Raw genomic sequence first — 16,282 nt, 5'->3', positions numbered from 1 at the left:
GGACCTTCCTCTCTTACCTCCTCCTCTCTCTATTCCCTGTCAGCTGACTCCTGATGCAAAACAGCCCTAGGTTTCTTTCCGCTACAGCTGAAAGTGTAAGGCTGCCCAGTGATGTGATGGATCCAGCAACCCTTACACAGGCAGCCTCACAAACCTGCAGCTGCCCAGCTCAGAGTCGACCTCTCCCTCGTCTCTGGTGTCTCATACATTCTGCATGTCGCTCACCCCCCTTGTCTTTCTTTGTGTCAGTGCCTCTCCCCCTCCCATCTGTGTAACCTTGGCAAAACGTCCTGGGAAAGGTTCAGAATGGAAACAAGAAGATGCTGCTGTGCGAGAATGTGCCCTATGAGGTGGGGTGTGTTTATGTACTGGCGTAGGTGAGAGTGCAGCATATACCTGGTGTCAGTGTTGCTTTTCTCTGGAGAGAAGCCAGTGTTCTGGGCCTGAGGCCATGCTGACTGCACTGTGCTCTGTAAAATACACAGTGTGTGTATTTTTTTACTCCAAAGGACAGAGAGGGGAACATAAGACAGTTCTGCTGACTTCCTCCCACAGCCTTCAGCTCACTCTCACTGATTGTCTGTCACCATCAGGCTTTTCATCCAGAGGAGGACACACATTAAAAGGAGCTGCAACAATTAGTCGACTATCAGAAAAATCACCTGAAACTATTTGGCTACCGAGTAATTTTTTATGCAAATGCACTAAAACTCCTGCTGTTTCCAGCTTCACATTTCTGTTTTAACTCACTGTGAACTCAGTGCCTTGGCCTCTGGACTGCAGCTCAGGTGTCACCCTGGACAGTGGTGGAAGGCGTACCCAGAACTTGACGTACCCATTCAATTCTCATCGGCTAATATTTGCCTCTGAACTGTAGTGAAATCAGGAAATAAAATTTTCCTCAAATACAGTTAGTTATACCTAAGTAGAGTACTCGGGTAAATATACTTGGACATTTTTCACTATATTCTGACATTTTATAGACTAAATGATTAATTCACAATGAAAACAAACGTGAGTTGCAGCCTTGCTCTAAACACTGCTTGGTTAATACATGCACACACACAACTAATCATTTTCACTTTATTTTAATAAAAGATAATTGTGTTTGTGTGTACATCTTCACATTATTACAAAAACATTTTCAGAAATATAAAAATGAACATTCATGCACAGTCATCCTGTCAGGTGCACAGACGGACGGAGCTGTAGTGAAACCAGACACTGAGCAACCTGAGACGACAGCGTTCGCTAGCATGCGCTCACAGAGCCTCACTGTAACAACCCAGTGATTTTACTACTGCAACAAGCGGTCAGTGGCTATTTTCATCCATCACAAACACAGGTGTGGTCACCACTGTGCATGTGGCAGAGAGTAGAACAACATGTTTAAAGAATACTGTACAACAAAGACATAATAATATATTCAGAGGATTAGATCCACTGAATAATAGAGAGCTCATTCATTGATGTGTGAATTAACACACAAGAACCAGCAGTTTTACTGAAGATAATCAAAACAAACACAATACAGACTGTGTCCATGTGTTTCTATTTGTGGCAAAACGTTCCAGTAAAACATGTTTTCACTTATTTTCCAAGTTTCTGTGAGATTCCATTGAACCAGCCAAACACTTCTTTACTGTGTGTTAAGTTGAAAATAAACAGACAAAACATTTTGACTGTATTCTGATAGAAATATGTAATGATATACTGTGGGCCCCTGGCTCCAGAACTAACTCACCACTAGGTGGCGCCATGAGCCAGTAAAACGTGGTCAGCGTTACATGCAGCAGGATATGCAGGTCTTCTCAGGGCAGAATTTCTGACACCTAGGGCAATACTTCCTGTTACTAAAGCAGCTAATAATACTACAGCATCTCTGCAGGTTTGTGTTATATTTAAGGCATTTTAAATACCACAAATAATACAATTTAATACCTGTTACATGGTCATACCAGTCACAATATGAAAGATACCAGTAAAACCAGTAGGGATAAAAAAATGTTTCTAAAGAAAATCAGTGAATGGAGGTTAATTGTGTGATTTAAGGTGTGCTACAGTAGCTGATAACAAATGTGGCTGGATCTACAGGATATTTCAACATTACCACAGAGTCAAAGAGCAACCACATTGTACTAGTCGCTCAGCGTGCCACTGCTGGTTGAGCTAGAAAAGATCACAGCATCACCGCTGTGTAAAATCACTCCCCATCACAAAACTTCTCTCAGTAGTAACTGATCTGAACTAACTGTCTGCTTTTGGCTAATCCCGTGAATAAAATCCAGGACAAATCATGAAGGGACCTCCTCCCACATGCAAATGTCTTATAACTCCAATGTGGGAACAAAACAATCCTGCTCGATATAGCTAGCCTGGTAGAAATAGTAAAGCAAAAGTATAATGTCATAGCAGTAAATTAGAAACACACTGAAGATTTCATTCATGTCCTCACATTTCTGTGATGCCCATCACCACCAGTAAACACCATCCCAACACTTATGTGTGACAACAGGAGTTGTTCTGGTAGAAATGGAGTGGCGGTTCCTTTTTAAATATGGATTACTCCGTACTGACCTTCAAAGTTCAGTGTCTTCAATGGCCTCTGGGTCATCTAGGGTGTTCAGACGTCTCTTGCAAGCCTCTAGCAGTTTCCTCCGGGGGCCCAAAGGGATGTGAATGCTGGCGAGGTCCTGGTCTGAACAAAGGAGCAGAGCATCAAGGTCAATCTTCTCCTTTCTGAAGATTGGCAAAAACTCACTGAGGCTCTGAGAGGCCAGAAAGGTCTCTAGAGGATTGTTCTCGGGCTCCAGGTCCTCATCCAGCTCAATATCAGTCTCCTCCCAGGGCAACTCCTGTTGGTTTCTTTCTTGCAGACTCAAAGCGCTGCCAATGCTGACCTCATCAAGGCTGGGCGACCGCAGAGGAAGATGTCCACGTAGACGAACATTAGGTGCCCGGCCCGCAGGCTCACTCCCTACTACGCTCCCTTCATCCTGTGCCCGGATCCCAAACATGTCTCCGCTCATATAGTTCCTCCTGAACACCATGGTGCCGAGCCCAGGACGAGTGAACAGGGAGTCACGACCAGAGTCTGCGCTGATCTCTGAATACGCAGCCTCATGGAGGCCCGGGTCACTCATGGCACGGAGGACACTGGTGGTGTCATCGTCATCTCCTCTAGGGAACATGTCACGTATGTTGAGGCGTGACCTCTCTTTGGCGTTGGCGTAGGTGCCCTGTTTGAGGAACATGACATCATTGCCGAGCTGTAGGCCAGAGAGCGAGCGCACACTTTTCCTGCCATCTTCATAGATCTTGAATGTTCCATCACCCTGCTTCTTCTTCTCCAGCTTCTTCTGTATCTTGGCCTTTCCCTTGGCTGTGGAGTGCAGTGTGGCCTGAGAGTAAAACACAAACATTCAGTATGAAGAAAATATGCTAGACCACTGGGTGAATAAACCAACATGAATTTCAATAATGTGTGTGATTTAGCACTGGAAGTTCTTATTCAGAATTCAAAAGATTCTTTTTAATGTAAGACTAAATATTCCTACTGTAATGAAAACATACAGTCTGAGAGTACATCAGAACAAGTTGTTCACCTTATGGTCCAGCAGAAAGGTTGACCTGTGCTAATGAGTCAGTAAACCAAGCTAGTAAATAACTGGAATTGCCACCTTGTAGTTGTATGCCTCCACCAAAAAAACATGTTTGCCAACTATGGAAAATGCAGCTTTGCATCCTGAGATCATTAGCATGTAAGACTACCTGTTCACCTTTGTTTGTGGAAAAGTTTCCTTTACAAAAATCTCATAAAACTGTGAAAAAAGAATTTTACAGAAGACAGCCTATCTGTTCATGGCCCTCGTGGACTTCTTTTGTACCCAAGACAAAATCCTAAGTATGAGGAAAGTGGTGAGCACCACAAACTGACACTACACCAACACAGTGAGTAAGAATTTGCCTCAAAACTGTACTAAACAGTATGTTTTTGTATTAATGATGATAATAAAATGACTATGAAATTGCCTGGCTCCCTCTGCCCTCTGAGTTCAGTGGAGCTTTTCAGTATCTTTCAGCTCATTGTTTTGGTTTAACCCACAACTTCACAGTTTTTGTTCAACTCTCTCACTGCTCTCATGGCAGCAGGAGGCTGTTTTCAGCAAAAAAGTCAGTTGAACCCACTGTCCACAGCCTGCTCAGCTCCAAACAGCAGCCTGACACAGTGAGCACCTAGGTGGTGAACGCTGCAGAGCGCTCAGCAGCTAAAGCACCAGAAAAATCCACTAAGCAGCTGTTAAAGACCAAACACAACTAAATGGTGACTGAATCAGGGGTTTACATTTGTCCGGTGGTAGAATCACAAAACAAAATGAATGCTAATGTTGCTCTGCTGAATGTTTAACTAGAAAACTATTTACTAGCAAGTTTATTTTAGCAACGTTATGCTGTGACATGTAAATGTTGTGTTCACAGGTTGTGTTACCTCTAAGGGGCTGAAAAACAATGAACTAACACTGCTTTAACACTTATGGGGCTGAATGTTGAATGCTAACAAAATGATTCCTGTTTTTAATCACTTTCAGAAAGAGTGCTGAAAAGCCTCTCTCACAGCTAACTGAACAGAAGTTAACACTCAGGCTCAGCTGGATTTTATTTGTTAACACAAGGCCAAAGAGCCTCCACCTGCATATATGGCATGTTGGAGGTGGCAGTGTTAAACTTGCGGCTCAGTGTGCTGCTGCTGGTGTAGCTGCAAAAGCTAATAGCATCCAGGTTGTCTAAAGCCGCAGACTCCTTCATGAACTTCCTCTCCATGCGTTCATGGTGCTTCCTCTGGAGCTTCGCGCACTCTTTGATCCGGCGCTCTGCAGTGCGAAATGCACGGTCCTTCAGTTTGCTGACCAGTTTCGGGTTGAGAGTGATCTGCTTGGCAGCAATGGAGTCCAGGTAGCGGACACAGTCCATGTGGCTCTTGGTTGCGGCCATGTCCAGTGGTGTGTGGTAATCATTGTCCAGACACCACACGTTGGCACCGAAAGCCACCAGGAAGGACAGGCAGTTCTGGTGGCCGTTGGCAGCTGCCAGGTGAAGCGGCGTGTTCCCCCAGATGTCACACTTGTCCGGGTCTCCTCTGGAAGACAGAGGAGGAGACAGACAGCCATGATGGAACTCCACAGTACTGAATTCACACATATTCGATTACTAATCTTAAAAGGATCCCAGTGTTTGAATTCATTAATTTCAAATAAAGTTCACCATAGTCTGGGTGTGCTCAGTTCAAATGAAGGGACATCGTAATGCTTAAACAATGGTTGGCCTCCACCTCTGTGGGAACCGTTTAGGGAAGGTGCTTTAAATGCAGACAGTTAATCCCCCACATTGACCATCGTGTGTGCCTTTTGGGTGTCAGAGTTTTGTTTTATATGATGATTCAGACTTGAAAAGTCCGCTCTGTTACTATGTAATTTTAAAGTTATTATTGACAATAAAATGAACTGTGAGGACACCTTACAACAACATACTGTAAGTTATTAAAAAAAAAAAATCTTCTCACTGCAGATCCCCATTGCACTCTGACTTCCCATCTTTGAAAATGCAGAAACAGACTTTTTACACATACTCAGTATCCAGGTTTTCTACTCTTTGCCTTCTCTGGAGCCAGTTACATAGTGGCATTACTTGGTATTAGTGTTTCAGTCTTTGTGCTAAGTCAACACAACTCTTTATAAATGGTGCCTGATCACAGAGTGGTGTGGTGACTCATTTCACCTCCACTTCCTGTTTTCCCTCCTCCACATGGCCGGGCTGTGACTGAGACCTGATCAATAATTAAAACACAGCCCAGGTATGACAGAGGTGACCTTGCATTATTCATCCCACACACCAAGCCTTTTTCACACACGCCCACAGACGCCATGAGCACACACCTCAGCAGGATCAGCACCTTTATCAGCATGAACCCTGGTTTCAGTTCCTGCCTGCGACGCCACGTCCTGGCAAAGACACAAACCACTACAGAGCAACAGCGTGTGTGGTTTACCTTAGTGCTCATAGCACTGTACTGTGCTTCATTGTGTTTCATTGTCAGCAGTATGAGCAGATTATATTGCAAAAGTATGAGTTAGAGTTCTATTACTGCATTAACACAAAAGAGGAATCACTCATAACTGTCTCAGATAATACTTTGGATTACCTGCAGCTTTGCCAGGAGTCCTGAGTCACGCAGTGACCGACCTCCCACAACACAAACAACCACCTGTTTACTAGCAACATGTAGAGCAGAGTGTGGACTGAAATCTGTTTGTGGTATGAGTGCAGACAGTTCCCACGGCCAGGCCAACCCATCGGGGGGCCCCACAAACAAAAGTGTGCTTGCTGAACGTCCGCTGTTATTGACAGTCCTCAAGCTTCTGTCGAGCACTGAGCAGGCAGCAGACTGCACACGGCAGCCTCATTATGAGAGGTGCCGAGCTCCAAATGCTGCTCATTATTTGGCCGGAGACCCAGAAACCAGTCAGACTGGATTTAAGAACTCATACAAGACAAAAACCTCACATCACATACTTTAACACACCAGGATATAAAACAATAAAAAATACAAGGAAAGAAAAGGAGATGTAATACAAGTAAAAAGTATTAGTAATAAAAATAGAAGTGTGCCCACAGGGATGCTACTGTATCTGTTCCACAAACAGCTAAAACATCCACTGTATTCAAACCCTCACCGTGTCATAGCCAGTAATAAGACCACCACTTTAGTGTTTTTGAAATTAAAACCAGCCTCCTGGTCATGAACCTGATTGTGATATGTTTCAGCCTTTTAAAAGATGATTGTGCTTTTAGCCACACGGCAGTTTGACTCTAGGGATCTGTTGACCAGTAAATCACTTTGGTCCGAACTGAAATACTGTACCTCATATTGGATGAAGGGTAAGGAAACGTTGTACAGACATCCATGTTCCCCAGAGGATGGGGTGTTCCAACTGTGATAATCCCTTGACTTTTCCCGCATGTTCACACTTCGCACTTAGTAGACGGATCAGCACAAATGGTTGCTACAAGCATTCATGTTTCAGTCAGAATGAACTTGGCAAACTCATCTGACTTTTCACTTAACACCAAAACTGTAATTTGCCCACTAACGTTGTTCTGACCAAATACAAAACTAATGGCATTCCCATCAGCCTCAGCTGTACTTTGTGCTAATTTGCAAATGTTAGCATGTTAGTGTGTATTAAATCCAGACTAACTTTACATACTAAGGATCAAGTTACAGTTACATCATAGAAATCAGCTGAGAAAAGCCAGTCATCATCTTTTTAGTGTTGCATTTACAGAAGATGTTCACATGAGAAGGGCCATAAATGGCTCCTTTCTCACCTCCACACAATTGAACAGCCCATCCATCCATTATCTATACCGTTTATTCCTGAATAGGGTCACAGGGGGCTGGAGCCAATCCCAGCTGACACTGGGCGAGAGGCGGGGTCCACCCTAAACTGGTCACCAGTCTGTCACAGGGCTGACATGTAGACAAACAACTGCACAGACTCAGTCCTAAGGACAGTTTAGTCACCAGTCAACCTAAGCTGCATGTCTTTGGACTGTGGGAGGAAGCTGGAGCACCTGGAGAGAACCCACGCAGGCCCAGGGAGAACATGCAGACTCCACACAGAGTCCTCAGCCAGGTGCTGGGGTTAAACATTTTTAAAAGCCCATAAAGAGAAAACAAATGCAGTGTCATGTATCTGAAACTACTTTGTTCTTCTGCAGCTCTTTCTTTGGCTAGTATCTACTCTGCACTGCATCCTGCAGGGTCTGCTGTGGGGAATCGATGCCCAATCCATCACCGTGACCTTTCCTATGTCGGCAGCATCAAACTCAGCTACTCTCCACTTTACTGCTCGCCTCATAAACCTGCCACCAGCAGCAGCATGACATACTGTACTCTACCCTCCTGTTATCTGCTGCCATAGAGAACAGGCAGCAAATATTACACTGCTTCATCTGCTTCTTAATCTCCAACAAAGGCTTCTCTGATACAGTATCTACAATTTTTCTCATCAGAATAGAGTCTTTTATGATTATACTTTTACAAATACATACAGCAGTATACACTCTCTGACCGGGGTGTATGAGTGTGCACGGAGCGAGTAGCGTTTAGAGCAAAGCCAAAGAGAGGAGATTAGCTACAGTCAGTTTCGGTAAAGACGTGATGGCCTTTCAGCAGTTGGTCGGTATGAAAACGACTTCTGTATTGTCACTGAATCAGAACATGACCTGATATTACTGGATCTGCATGAGCTACATCTGTGAGGTTAAACGTAATGCTGCCATATTACTGTCGGCTACTCAAGCAGCAAACGTACCTTTTTGGGAGTGTGTACTACATGTTTCAGCTTTAAGGGGGATCTCCTGCTGCAAGTGACCTTTCTTTGTAATTAGGCTGTTAAATTGTATAAGCCTCCATCTCCAGTAGCACTGATTAGATTAGAGTTTGAGGCAGCAGTCAGCACAGGTGGCCCCGTGGTTTTATTTCTGTTAGAACAAGCAGTGAGGTGAGGTTAAACAGTAAACAGATTCATATTTTCTATTTAATTAGAGTCAAGGATTCAAAAAGCTATTTTTTTCCTCAATTGATCAATGTTTTGTGTAAAAAAGTCAGGGTCTGCATCATTTACTGCCTGTTTATACTGCTTATTTTGCATTGTTTGCATGGTTTGTTGCTTGTTAGTACTGCTTATTTTGTTATACTACACAGCCTTATGTTGGTTTACTGTTTACTTGCCCCTTGCATGGATATGTACATGCACATTGAGAGCCGATGTACCACAGTCAAATTCCTAGTGTGTCTGACACACCTGGCCAATAAAGCAGATTCAGATTCTGAAACATTCCACATTCCTGTCATCCGCAGGTTCAAAAAGTATTCACCTTACTTTCATATCAGACTAAGGAAAATATATACACTGGAACCAGAGAATTCCTCAAAAAATTAGTCAGTTATTAGAATAACTGATAATTCATTTTATATCAACTAACTGATAATTCGACAACTCTAGTGACAGAGCCAGAGATATGTGTGTAACATACTTGGCCAATAAAGGTGATTATTATACTGGGAATTTCTAAACATACTATAACTTTTTTCTTTCAAAATCTTTTACATTTCATTAACTAACAGAATGGTTTTTGTGACTACTTTGCCACAGGCATTAGTCCTATAACTAAAATAACACTTTGCCCCCGGGTCTCTGGACTCACCCTCTCCCCACGATGAGCCGGAGAGCCTCAAGGTTGCCGTGGTAAGCGGCCCATAAGGTCGGTGTCATCCCATCCTCATCCGGTGCGTTCAGCTCCTTCCGTGTGGCCTCCTTCAGCACGTCCAGGTAGCCGTCCCGGGCCGCCCGGTGGTACCGGTCGTTCATGGCGGCGCCCCTCGGCTCACTCGGACTTCGGTTTCATGGAGGACTGGACGTTTTGGCCCGTTATATGGGGAACTTTTAGACCGGGATGGTGCAGGTCCGGCCTATGGAGGGGCACGGAGCTGGCTGGCAGGCTGGTTGCTAGGAGACGAAAACGAGGCGTGTCTGATGTCAGGCATTGGGCGGGGCTACGACGGCAAAAGGCCTGCCCCTCAGAGACCAAGTCATTTTGACAGGGCAGGTTTATTCATTGACATAAGGATTTAGTTTTGAAACGCAGAGTTTTGGGTGAGGTCTGTTTGCTGATGAACAGTGTTGCGCTGTATGACGAAACTGCTGTGACAGGTGCATATTTAACTGAGGATCAGGGTCAAAGATGAGGCGCCAACGGTCCACTTATAAATAATCTCCTCCTGACTGAAACAGTATGGCTTATACTGTTTGATAAATAACAGGCCGGGATGTGGCAAATATCCGTCTATTGTTGAACACTCCTATAATCGCTAAATGTCAGTGGGTGGCTCCCTGTTCCAATCCAGAGTCATAGGATAATCACCTTTATTTGGTAAATAACTTTATTTGGCCAAGTATGTTACACACAAGGAATCTGTTTCCGGTACAGAACCGATGGCAGCCATCTGCGGCGCCAACTCAACCGATGGCTCTGACCATCGGGGGTAACGGGGGGCGCTGGGGTTCAGTGTTTTGCCCAAGGACACCTCGACATGTGGACTGTAGGCACCGAGACTCGAACCTTCAACCTTCCGGTTGGGAGACGCCTGCTCTACCCACCGCACTGTCTCCTCCATCTGTTTTACACTGGGTCAGCACATCTGGGATGAAACTGTCAACAACGGACAGGCCACTGTGTTGGACGAGCACCGACCTGGACTTTACACTAACGGTGACACGAGTGGCTCAGAGCGCAGCTCACGGACCCTTTCAAAGTAAAATAAAGTAAACTTTCTCAACATCTGGAGCAAAGAAGTAAAGCCTGTTCCAGTGGCACAAAAAAGGGCAACATTAAAAGCAAACGAGAGAATATTTTTCGCTTTTCTGGGAAAGGTGTGCTATTGATTCGTTGCCACGCCTACAGCAGCATGGACAGGTAGAGAAAAAGATTTCTTACCTGTCAGTCACGCCTTTGCATGTTGAGCAACAGCATTTCAACTTACCTGTGAATGCATGAGAGGAAAGCGTGGAAGCTGCAGAAAGAGTATCAGACGAACTGACAAGTGTCTGTGGAAGGAGCTACAGTAAAAATCTGAACGGGCTATGGACCGAGATCCCGGAGCCATAGGGCTGAGTTCCTTCAGAGAGACACCAGAAAATCCCGCAACTGACGAGCTAGACAACCAGCTCCGGATCCAGGATGAGGATCCAGGGCAGACTTGGGTTCTCTACGGCCAGCGTCTGACCTCGAGCCTGTTGGGTTTGAATGTGGTCCTACTGGGGGCGGCTCTGGTAGGTGGGCAAGCTTTCGACTCCAACGCGCTCAAGTACGAGGAACCCCAGGTGTTCATTCTGCTGCTGGTGGGGATCAGTTTGATCTGGATTCTCTGGTATCTGCTGTGGGTCCGGAAGCAGCCCGGCATCAACCCGCACAAAGACCACCACGCCGGGGGAATCACTGTCATCTGTAAGCTCCTGTCCTGTCACCAAAATATAATACAGTATTGTTTTGTGTAACGTTCTTGTGGTTCTGCTCTGTCCCAGCTGTCCTCATAGTTTTTGCTTCAGTTAGTCTGCTGCTGCACATCTTCAGGACCGGTTATCTGATGAGTGTGAAGGAGTGCACGTCGGCCCCTACACTGATCTCTCCATTCATGGAGGCTCCCTTTCTAGCACTGCAGGTGGGTTGTGGTAGAGACAGTTCTGGTGTTTGGAATTCAACCAAAAGTGGCTGAAACTTTAGCAAAGACCAAAAAGAAAGAAAGAAAATTTAAGCAAAATATTTGACTGTTTAAAAGGTACTTGTGAAGTCAGTTTTGCGTGGTATGTACATCATGGACACACAGCTAGTGACCTTTGGAAGCGAGATCAAGTGGAGCAGGGGTGGGAAATCCCAGCCCTCAAGGGCCATTGCCCTGCTCTTTTCACCTGGATCAGGTGTGTTCAGTCAATCAGAAGCTGGAATATACCATTTTAGATGAAGGTGGTGTGAGGGAAGACAAAGAGGATCAGTATCTTGTAACTTCTGAATACCTGGATCCGGTGTGTTCAGTCAATCAGCAGGGGGTAGGGCTGGAAAACAAGCAGGGCCCTCTAGGGCTGGGATTGGCTACCTCTGGTTTAACGATTACACAAACTCATCTTAACGCACAAAGAATACATTAATATTTTTAGATCTATTTTTGATTTTCATGGAATGAAAACTACAAAAAGATAAGTCTAAAATGCTAAATTTCTATACACTCATCAGGTTAGACTACAGTGCTAGAGATGGGTTAAAGCTGAATTTGTGCTGACAAAGTGTTGCCATAAACATTAAAAAGAAAAAACTACAAAAATGTCCTAATATACAAAACCACATAATCTTAGCTCAAAGCTTCACTTAGCTTTTTTCTGCTCTTCCAGCTGTGTGGTCTTCATCGTGTCATTGCAGGACCTCATGTTCCTAAATCAAACTGTTAAATTTAAATTCCTGAAGAACTTGAGATAAATGACTGCTTAACTAAACCAGCAGTTATTAGTTGATAATGTGAAAACAGACTGAATACATATATAATTAATATTACCAAGACAGAAAAGTAAGGATTTCTCTTCTCTATTGAATGCAAATCATAAATGCAAACATGCCCGTAGGGTCCAACATTTTTAGGCTCATTATTTTCATGTCTCCCTTAAATTTCAGTCCTTTATTTTCATTGCAGCACTTTGAGATTTGTATTATAAAAGGCCTTTGATAAATTACTATTTAATTTCCTACTCATTTGTTCTAAAGGCTAATTCAGAGGTGGCCTTATGAAATATCTGCTAATTGTTTTATAATAAGCTTTAGGGTGTGTTGATTGAGTCTTGACCTGAATTGCCAGCCTTTGATGAATTTAACCTTTGGGGATAATACTGTTACCTTTGACCTTTATCCTTACAGACATATTTACTGTGGGTTCACTCCAAAGACTGCATTCACAAACACAAGATGATCACCAGGTGCATCACTTTATATCTTTTACACATTTTAATATATGTCCAAGTTAATAGTGAATGATTATTTCCAGCTTGAGGTCTATGTAACCTATATCTCATATTTGCACTTTGTACCGGCTGCAGGTTGGGGCTGATGGTGGTCCTCGCTGCTGACCTGCTGCTGTGGCTGAACGCAGTGACTGAGGACTCTATCCACACTCAGATTGAGTTGGAAAAGAATAACAGCAACATCATCTCATCTGAAGATGACAGCTCTAATTCAGATGGTAGATAATCCAACAGAGGCAACTTTTTTGTTTGGTAGAAAGTCAGTCAGGACAGTAACTCACAAAGCACTGTAGTGCTAGAATAGTTTCTATCCTGTCAGTAATCTGTGAGACCACTTGTAGATCATCAGTCATCAGCCAACGTATCAGCCATCTGCCAGAGTTACCTGTCAAACAAAAGCTGTGCTCACAGATCCTACACTAAATAACGATCAAAAAATTAACAGCACAATGCTCAAAGAGACGAGAAAGAAGAGTAACAGTTAAAGGCTTAAATCAGTGACTGCAGCTGGCTCACATCTCTGTTGGTGAGTCTACCACATACACGTTATGTTGCATGTCCATGAAGGAAACAGATGCTCTTCAGGCAAACATCACTGCACACCTGAAGTTTGCCACAGAGCAGCTCGACACCACAACACTGCTGGAAAAATGTTTAGTGGGCTGATGAAACTCGGGCAGAATGGTTTGCAGCACTAACATAAAAACATCATCCCAACAGGAAAGTACGGTCCAGGGACGTGACGTGGGGCTGCTGGGAATTAATCCCTAAGTTTATCAAAGTATCTGCCAGGATAATATCAGGGTTACTGAAGCTCAGTAGAAGTTGGTTCTGCAGCAGGACAATGACCATAAACATCAAATGAAATCTGCCACAGAATGACTTTGGGCAGAGAAAATCCACCTTATGGCGGGACCCAGTGGAACCCAGACCTTAACGCAACAGAATACTCACACCAGACATGTTGAGAGCGTGTCTGAGCTGAAGCAGTTCTGTCAGGAAAACAGTCCACAACCTCTCCTGAACCTTGAGCTGGTTTGAGGCTATTTCTGCCGGAGGAGGTTTGACCAGTTATTCAGTTCAAGGGTTCAGTCAGTTTTTTCCACTATCACTATGAATGTTTAAAGGGGATGTGCTTAAAATACTGTGTTTTTAGCTTAAGCACATTGTGTTTGTCTATATGATTGACTTAGATGAAGATCAGATCACATTTTATGACAAATTGATGCCAAAAGCCAAAGAATTCCAGTTCCATTCTTTACCTTTTCATGCCACTCTATTTGTCCAGATACATTTAACTGTGTATTGATAAATATTCAGACTCAGACCAGTCACCTGTCAGTTTTCTTAGTCAGACTAGATGCCACCATTTAGAACTCCTCCAGTGGTACATTCAAGCCTTAGAATCTAAAGTTTACCCTCTGTGAATACAGTGCTAGAAATGCCTTTATACAGTGGAGAAACTTCACAGGTGTCATCGTGCACCTTTGCCTTATACTCTACATTGTAATAAGTGGATTTCTCCATGTCTGCCTCCAGATAATTCAACCTTGTGTAAGTGCAATACAGCATCCTGCCTCATCTTCAGGAAAGGCTTCGAGATCCTTTATCCTTTCAACATCGAGTACTACCTGATGGCAAGCTGCATGATCTACGTGATGTGGAAGAACGTGGGCCGCAAAACCGGTGCGGATCACCACACCGTCACTCAGAAACTGACCCTCCATATCATCAGCCAAGGCAGGGTCATATGTGGCCTCGTGTTTGGGACCCTGGCACTCCTATCTGGAATGGCCATCTTCATTCTGTACCAGGTGTGGGTGAGCCAGCACGACCTGCGCTTCACCGCCTTCCTCATGTTCTACAGCTATCATCTGGTCATCATGCCGCTCATGTCTCTCTGCTGCCTGGTTGGGATCCTGGTCCACAAGCTGGAGAGGAGGGCACATATAGGGGGACACAACCCCACTCTGAAGCTGGATGTGTTCCTCCTGGTGGGGGCAGCTGTGGGCCAGATCGCCCTCTCCTACTTCTCCCTGGTGTCGGCCCTGGCTGTGGGGACTGGGGGGCTCTTGGGGGACCTGGACCTGTCCTACTCCCTCCTCAGCCTGCTGGAACTCATCCTCCAGAACATCTTCATCATCGAAGGCCTCCATAGGCACCCACATCTGTCTGTCAAGAAGAAAGGGAAGCAGAAGGGAAATTTATTCAAGGTACCTGCACTTAGTTTTGAAATATTGTGCAAACTGCCATGAAAAGGTTTTATTTAAATGACAAACTGTCCCACAGTTTAAGAAAAAGCCTGTTACACCAGCACAGGAGGGGATGGTCCCTGACACTTCATCGCTGAAGGGAAACACATCAGCACCCCCTGCTGACCAAGAGCATGATGGGGAAGTGTCCTGGACCAAAAGGGTTATACAAGAAATCTGTGCTTTCCTCATCCTTTCTAATATCATGGTAATGTCATGTAGGTTTGTTAGCTCATTTAAAAAATATACATCTGTAATTTGTGCATTTATGTCTTACCACCCCACTTTCTGTTCTTCCAGTTGTGGGTCATCCCTGCTTTTGGGGTCCACCCCCAGTTAGAAGACGGCCTGGGGAAGCAGTTCTTTGGCTTCAGCGCTTGGTTCATCCTGGTGAATCTGGGCCAGCCACTCATTGTGTTCTACAGGATGCACTCTGTGGCAGCTTTGCTGGAGGTGCTCACCCACACATGACCAGCAGCAGTGGTCCAACACAGACTATACAAGGATGGACAATTACACAGTGGGCCCTTGAGCACACACATGTAAAGCCTCCCCCTACAGTTCTAGGAGCAGCACTCACAATTTGAGCAGCCACATCTGTTTTTAGCCATTCGGCATATCTTTGTAATTACTTTGAACCAATTTTTCATCTTTTTTTTTTTTTTACTATGCAATTCTTTGTAGTTGTAGGCTGCTCAACGGGGATGTGTTGGATTTTTCTATATGTAAAGTACCTTGAGATGATTCTTGTTATTTGGCACTATACAAATAATGAATTGAGTTTTATCTAAATGATCAGACTCTTAATACTGATGCATTGTGTATACAGCATTTTACTGTTGTAGCTGCTCAAGATGGAGCTACTGTATGTATAGATAGCTAGCTGAGTGCAGTGGTTCCCAGTCAAGGTCTCAGCCCTCTTCAAAGGGCCACCAGATGAAGGGGGGTCTAAATTCTAAACTAAATTGTGATGCAAGTAAATTCTTTTCTTAACTTTTGTCAGTTAAATAAAGGTTTGAGCTAATTAACAAATCACAGCTTTTCAGATTTTAGCTTTTACTGCATTTTAGAAAATGTCCTGACTTTTCTGGAAATGGGGTTTGTACATTACAACTACCTCAGAATTGTACTTGGGTACATTACTTGGGAAAATGTACTCAAGTTACCTTTGACCACTGGGGAACTGGTGCAGATCCCCGCAGCCAGGTTCCAAAAGCTGGTGGAAGTATTCCCAAAAGAGTGGAGGCTGTTAAATGACGTGCAATTATCGTGAATAATGTTGGTATCCACATACTTTTGGACATATAATTATAAATACAGTGGGTACGGAAAGTATTCAGACCCCCTTAAATTTTTCACCCTTTGTTATATTGCAGCCATATGCTAAAATCATTTAAGTTC

At 44.1% G+C, this 16,282-nt stretch overlaps 3 protein-coding genes across 3 annotated transcripts in view; 1 reads left to right on the top strand and 2 right to left on the bottom strand.

The window, feature by feature from the left end:
- Positions 1-2,655, bottom strand: part of fads6 (fatty acid desaturase 6) — a 19,453-nt gene extending 16,798 nt beyond the window's left edge. The window contains exon 1 of the mRNA XM_020604766.1: positions 2,578-2,655. Coding sequence (XP_020460422.1) covers positions 2,578-2,614 — 37 coding nt within the window. The 5' untranslated portion in view covers positions 2,615-2,655. The remainder of the gene's footprint in view (positions 1-2,577) is intronic.
- ush1gb (Usher syndrome 1Gb (autosomal recessive)) lies at positions 1,487-10,680 on the bottom strand. The gene is made up of 4 exons (XM_020604765.1): positions 10,607-10,680; positions 9,271-9,572; positions 4,690-5,137; positions 1,487-3,401 (listed from the first exon to the last, which is right to left on the bottom strand). Exons 2-4 carry the CDS (start codon positions 9,432-9,434, stop codon positions 2,580-2,582), a joined length of 1,434 nt encoding a protein of 477 aa, XP_020460421.1. The 5' UTR covers positions 9,435-9,572; positions 10,607-10,680; the 3' UTR covers positions 1,487-2,579.
- Positions 10,681-10,695: 15 nt separating this feature from the next.
- Positions 10,696-15,822, top strand: LOC109962766 (otopetrin-3-like). Its single transcript, XM_020604764.1, has 7 exons — positions 10,696-11,070; positions 11,148-11,284; positions 12,526-12,584; positions 12,705-12,847; positions 14,169-14,842; positions 14,919-15,089; positions 15,182-15,822. Exons 1-7 carry the CDS (start codon positions 10,707-10,709, stop codon positions 15,350-15,352), a joined length of 1,719 nt encoding a protein of 572 aa, XP_020460420.1. The 5' UTR covers positions 10,696-10,706; the 3' UTR covers positions 15,353-15,822.
- The last annotated feature ends 460 nt before the right edge of the window (positions 15,823-16,282 follow it).

The sequence above is a fragment of the Monopterus albus genome, unplaced genomic scaffold (genome assembly GCF_001952655.1).
Source record: "Monopterus albus unplaced genomic scaffold, M_albus_1.0 scaffold67.1, whole genome shotgun sequence".
Lineage (NCBI taxonomy): Eukaryota > Metazoa > Chordata > Actinopteri > Synbranchiformes > Synbranchidae > Monopterus > Monopterus albus.
Note: the sequence above shows the minus strand (reverse complement) of the source record. Positions and strands in the feature narration are given on the sequence as shown.

Excerpts from the sequence above, each read along its gene's own strand:
- ush1gb (XM_020604765.1), bottom strand. The coding sequence starts at position 9,434 with ATGAACGACCGGTACCACCGGGCGGCCCGGGACGGCTACCTGGACGTG. Across the intron at positions 5,138-9,270 it reads CGGCTCATCGTGGGGAGAGG|AGGAGACCCGGACAAGTGTG; the intron begins GTGAGTCCAGAG and ends TCTGTCTTCCAG. Across the intron at positions 3,402-4,689 it reads CCAACATGCCATATATGCAG|GCCACACTGCACTCCACAGC; the intron begins GTGGAGGCTCTT and ends TTTTACTCTCAG.
- LOC109962766 (XM_020604764.1), top strand. The coding sequence starts at position 10,707 with ATGGACCGAGATCCCGGAGCCATAGGGCTGAGTTCCTTCAGAGAGACA. Across the intron at positions 11,071-11,147 it reads CGGGGGAATCACTGTCATCT|CTGTCCTCATAGTTTTTGCT; the intron begins GTAAGCTCCTGT and ends GCTCTGTCCCAG. Across the intron at positions 12,585-12,704 it reads AAACACAAGATGATCACCAG|GTTGGGGCTGATGGTGGTCC; the intron begins GTGCATCACTTT and ends TACCGGCTGCAG.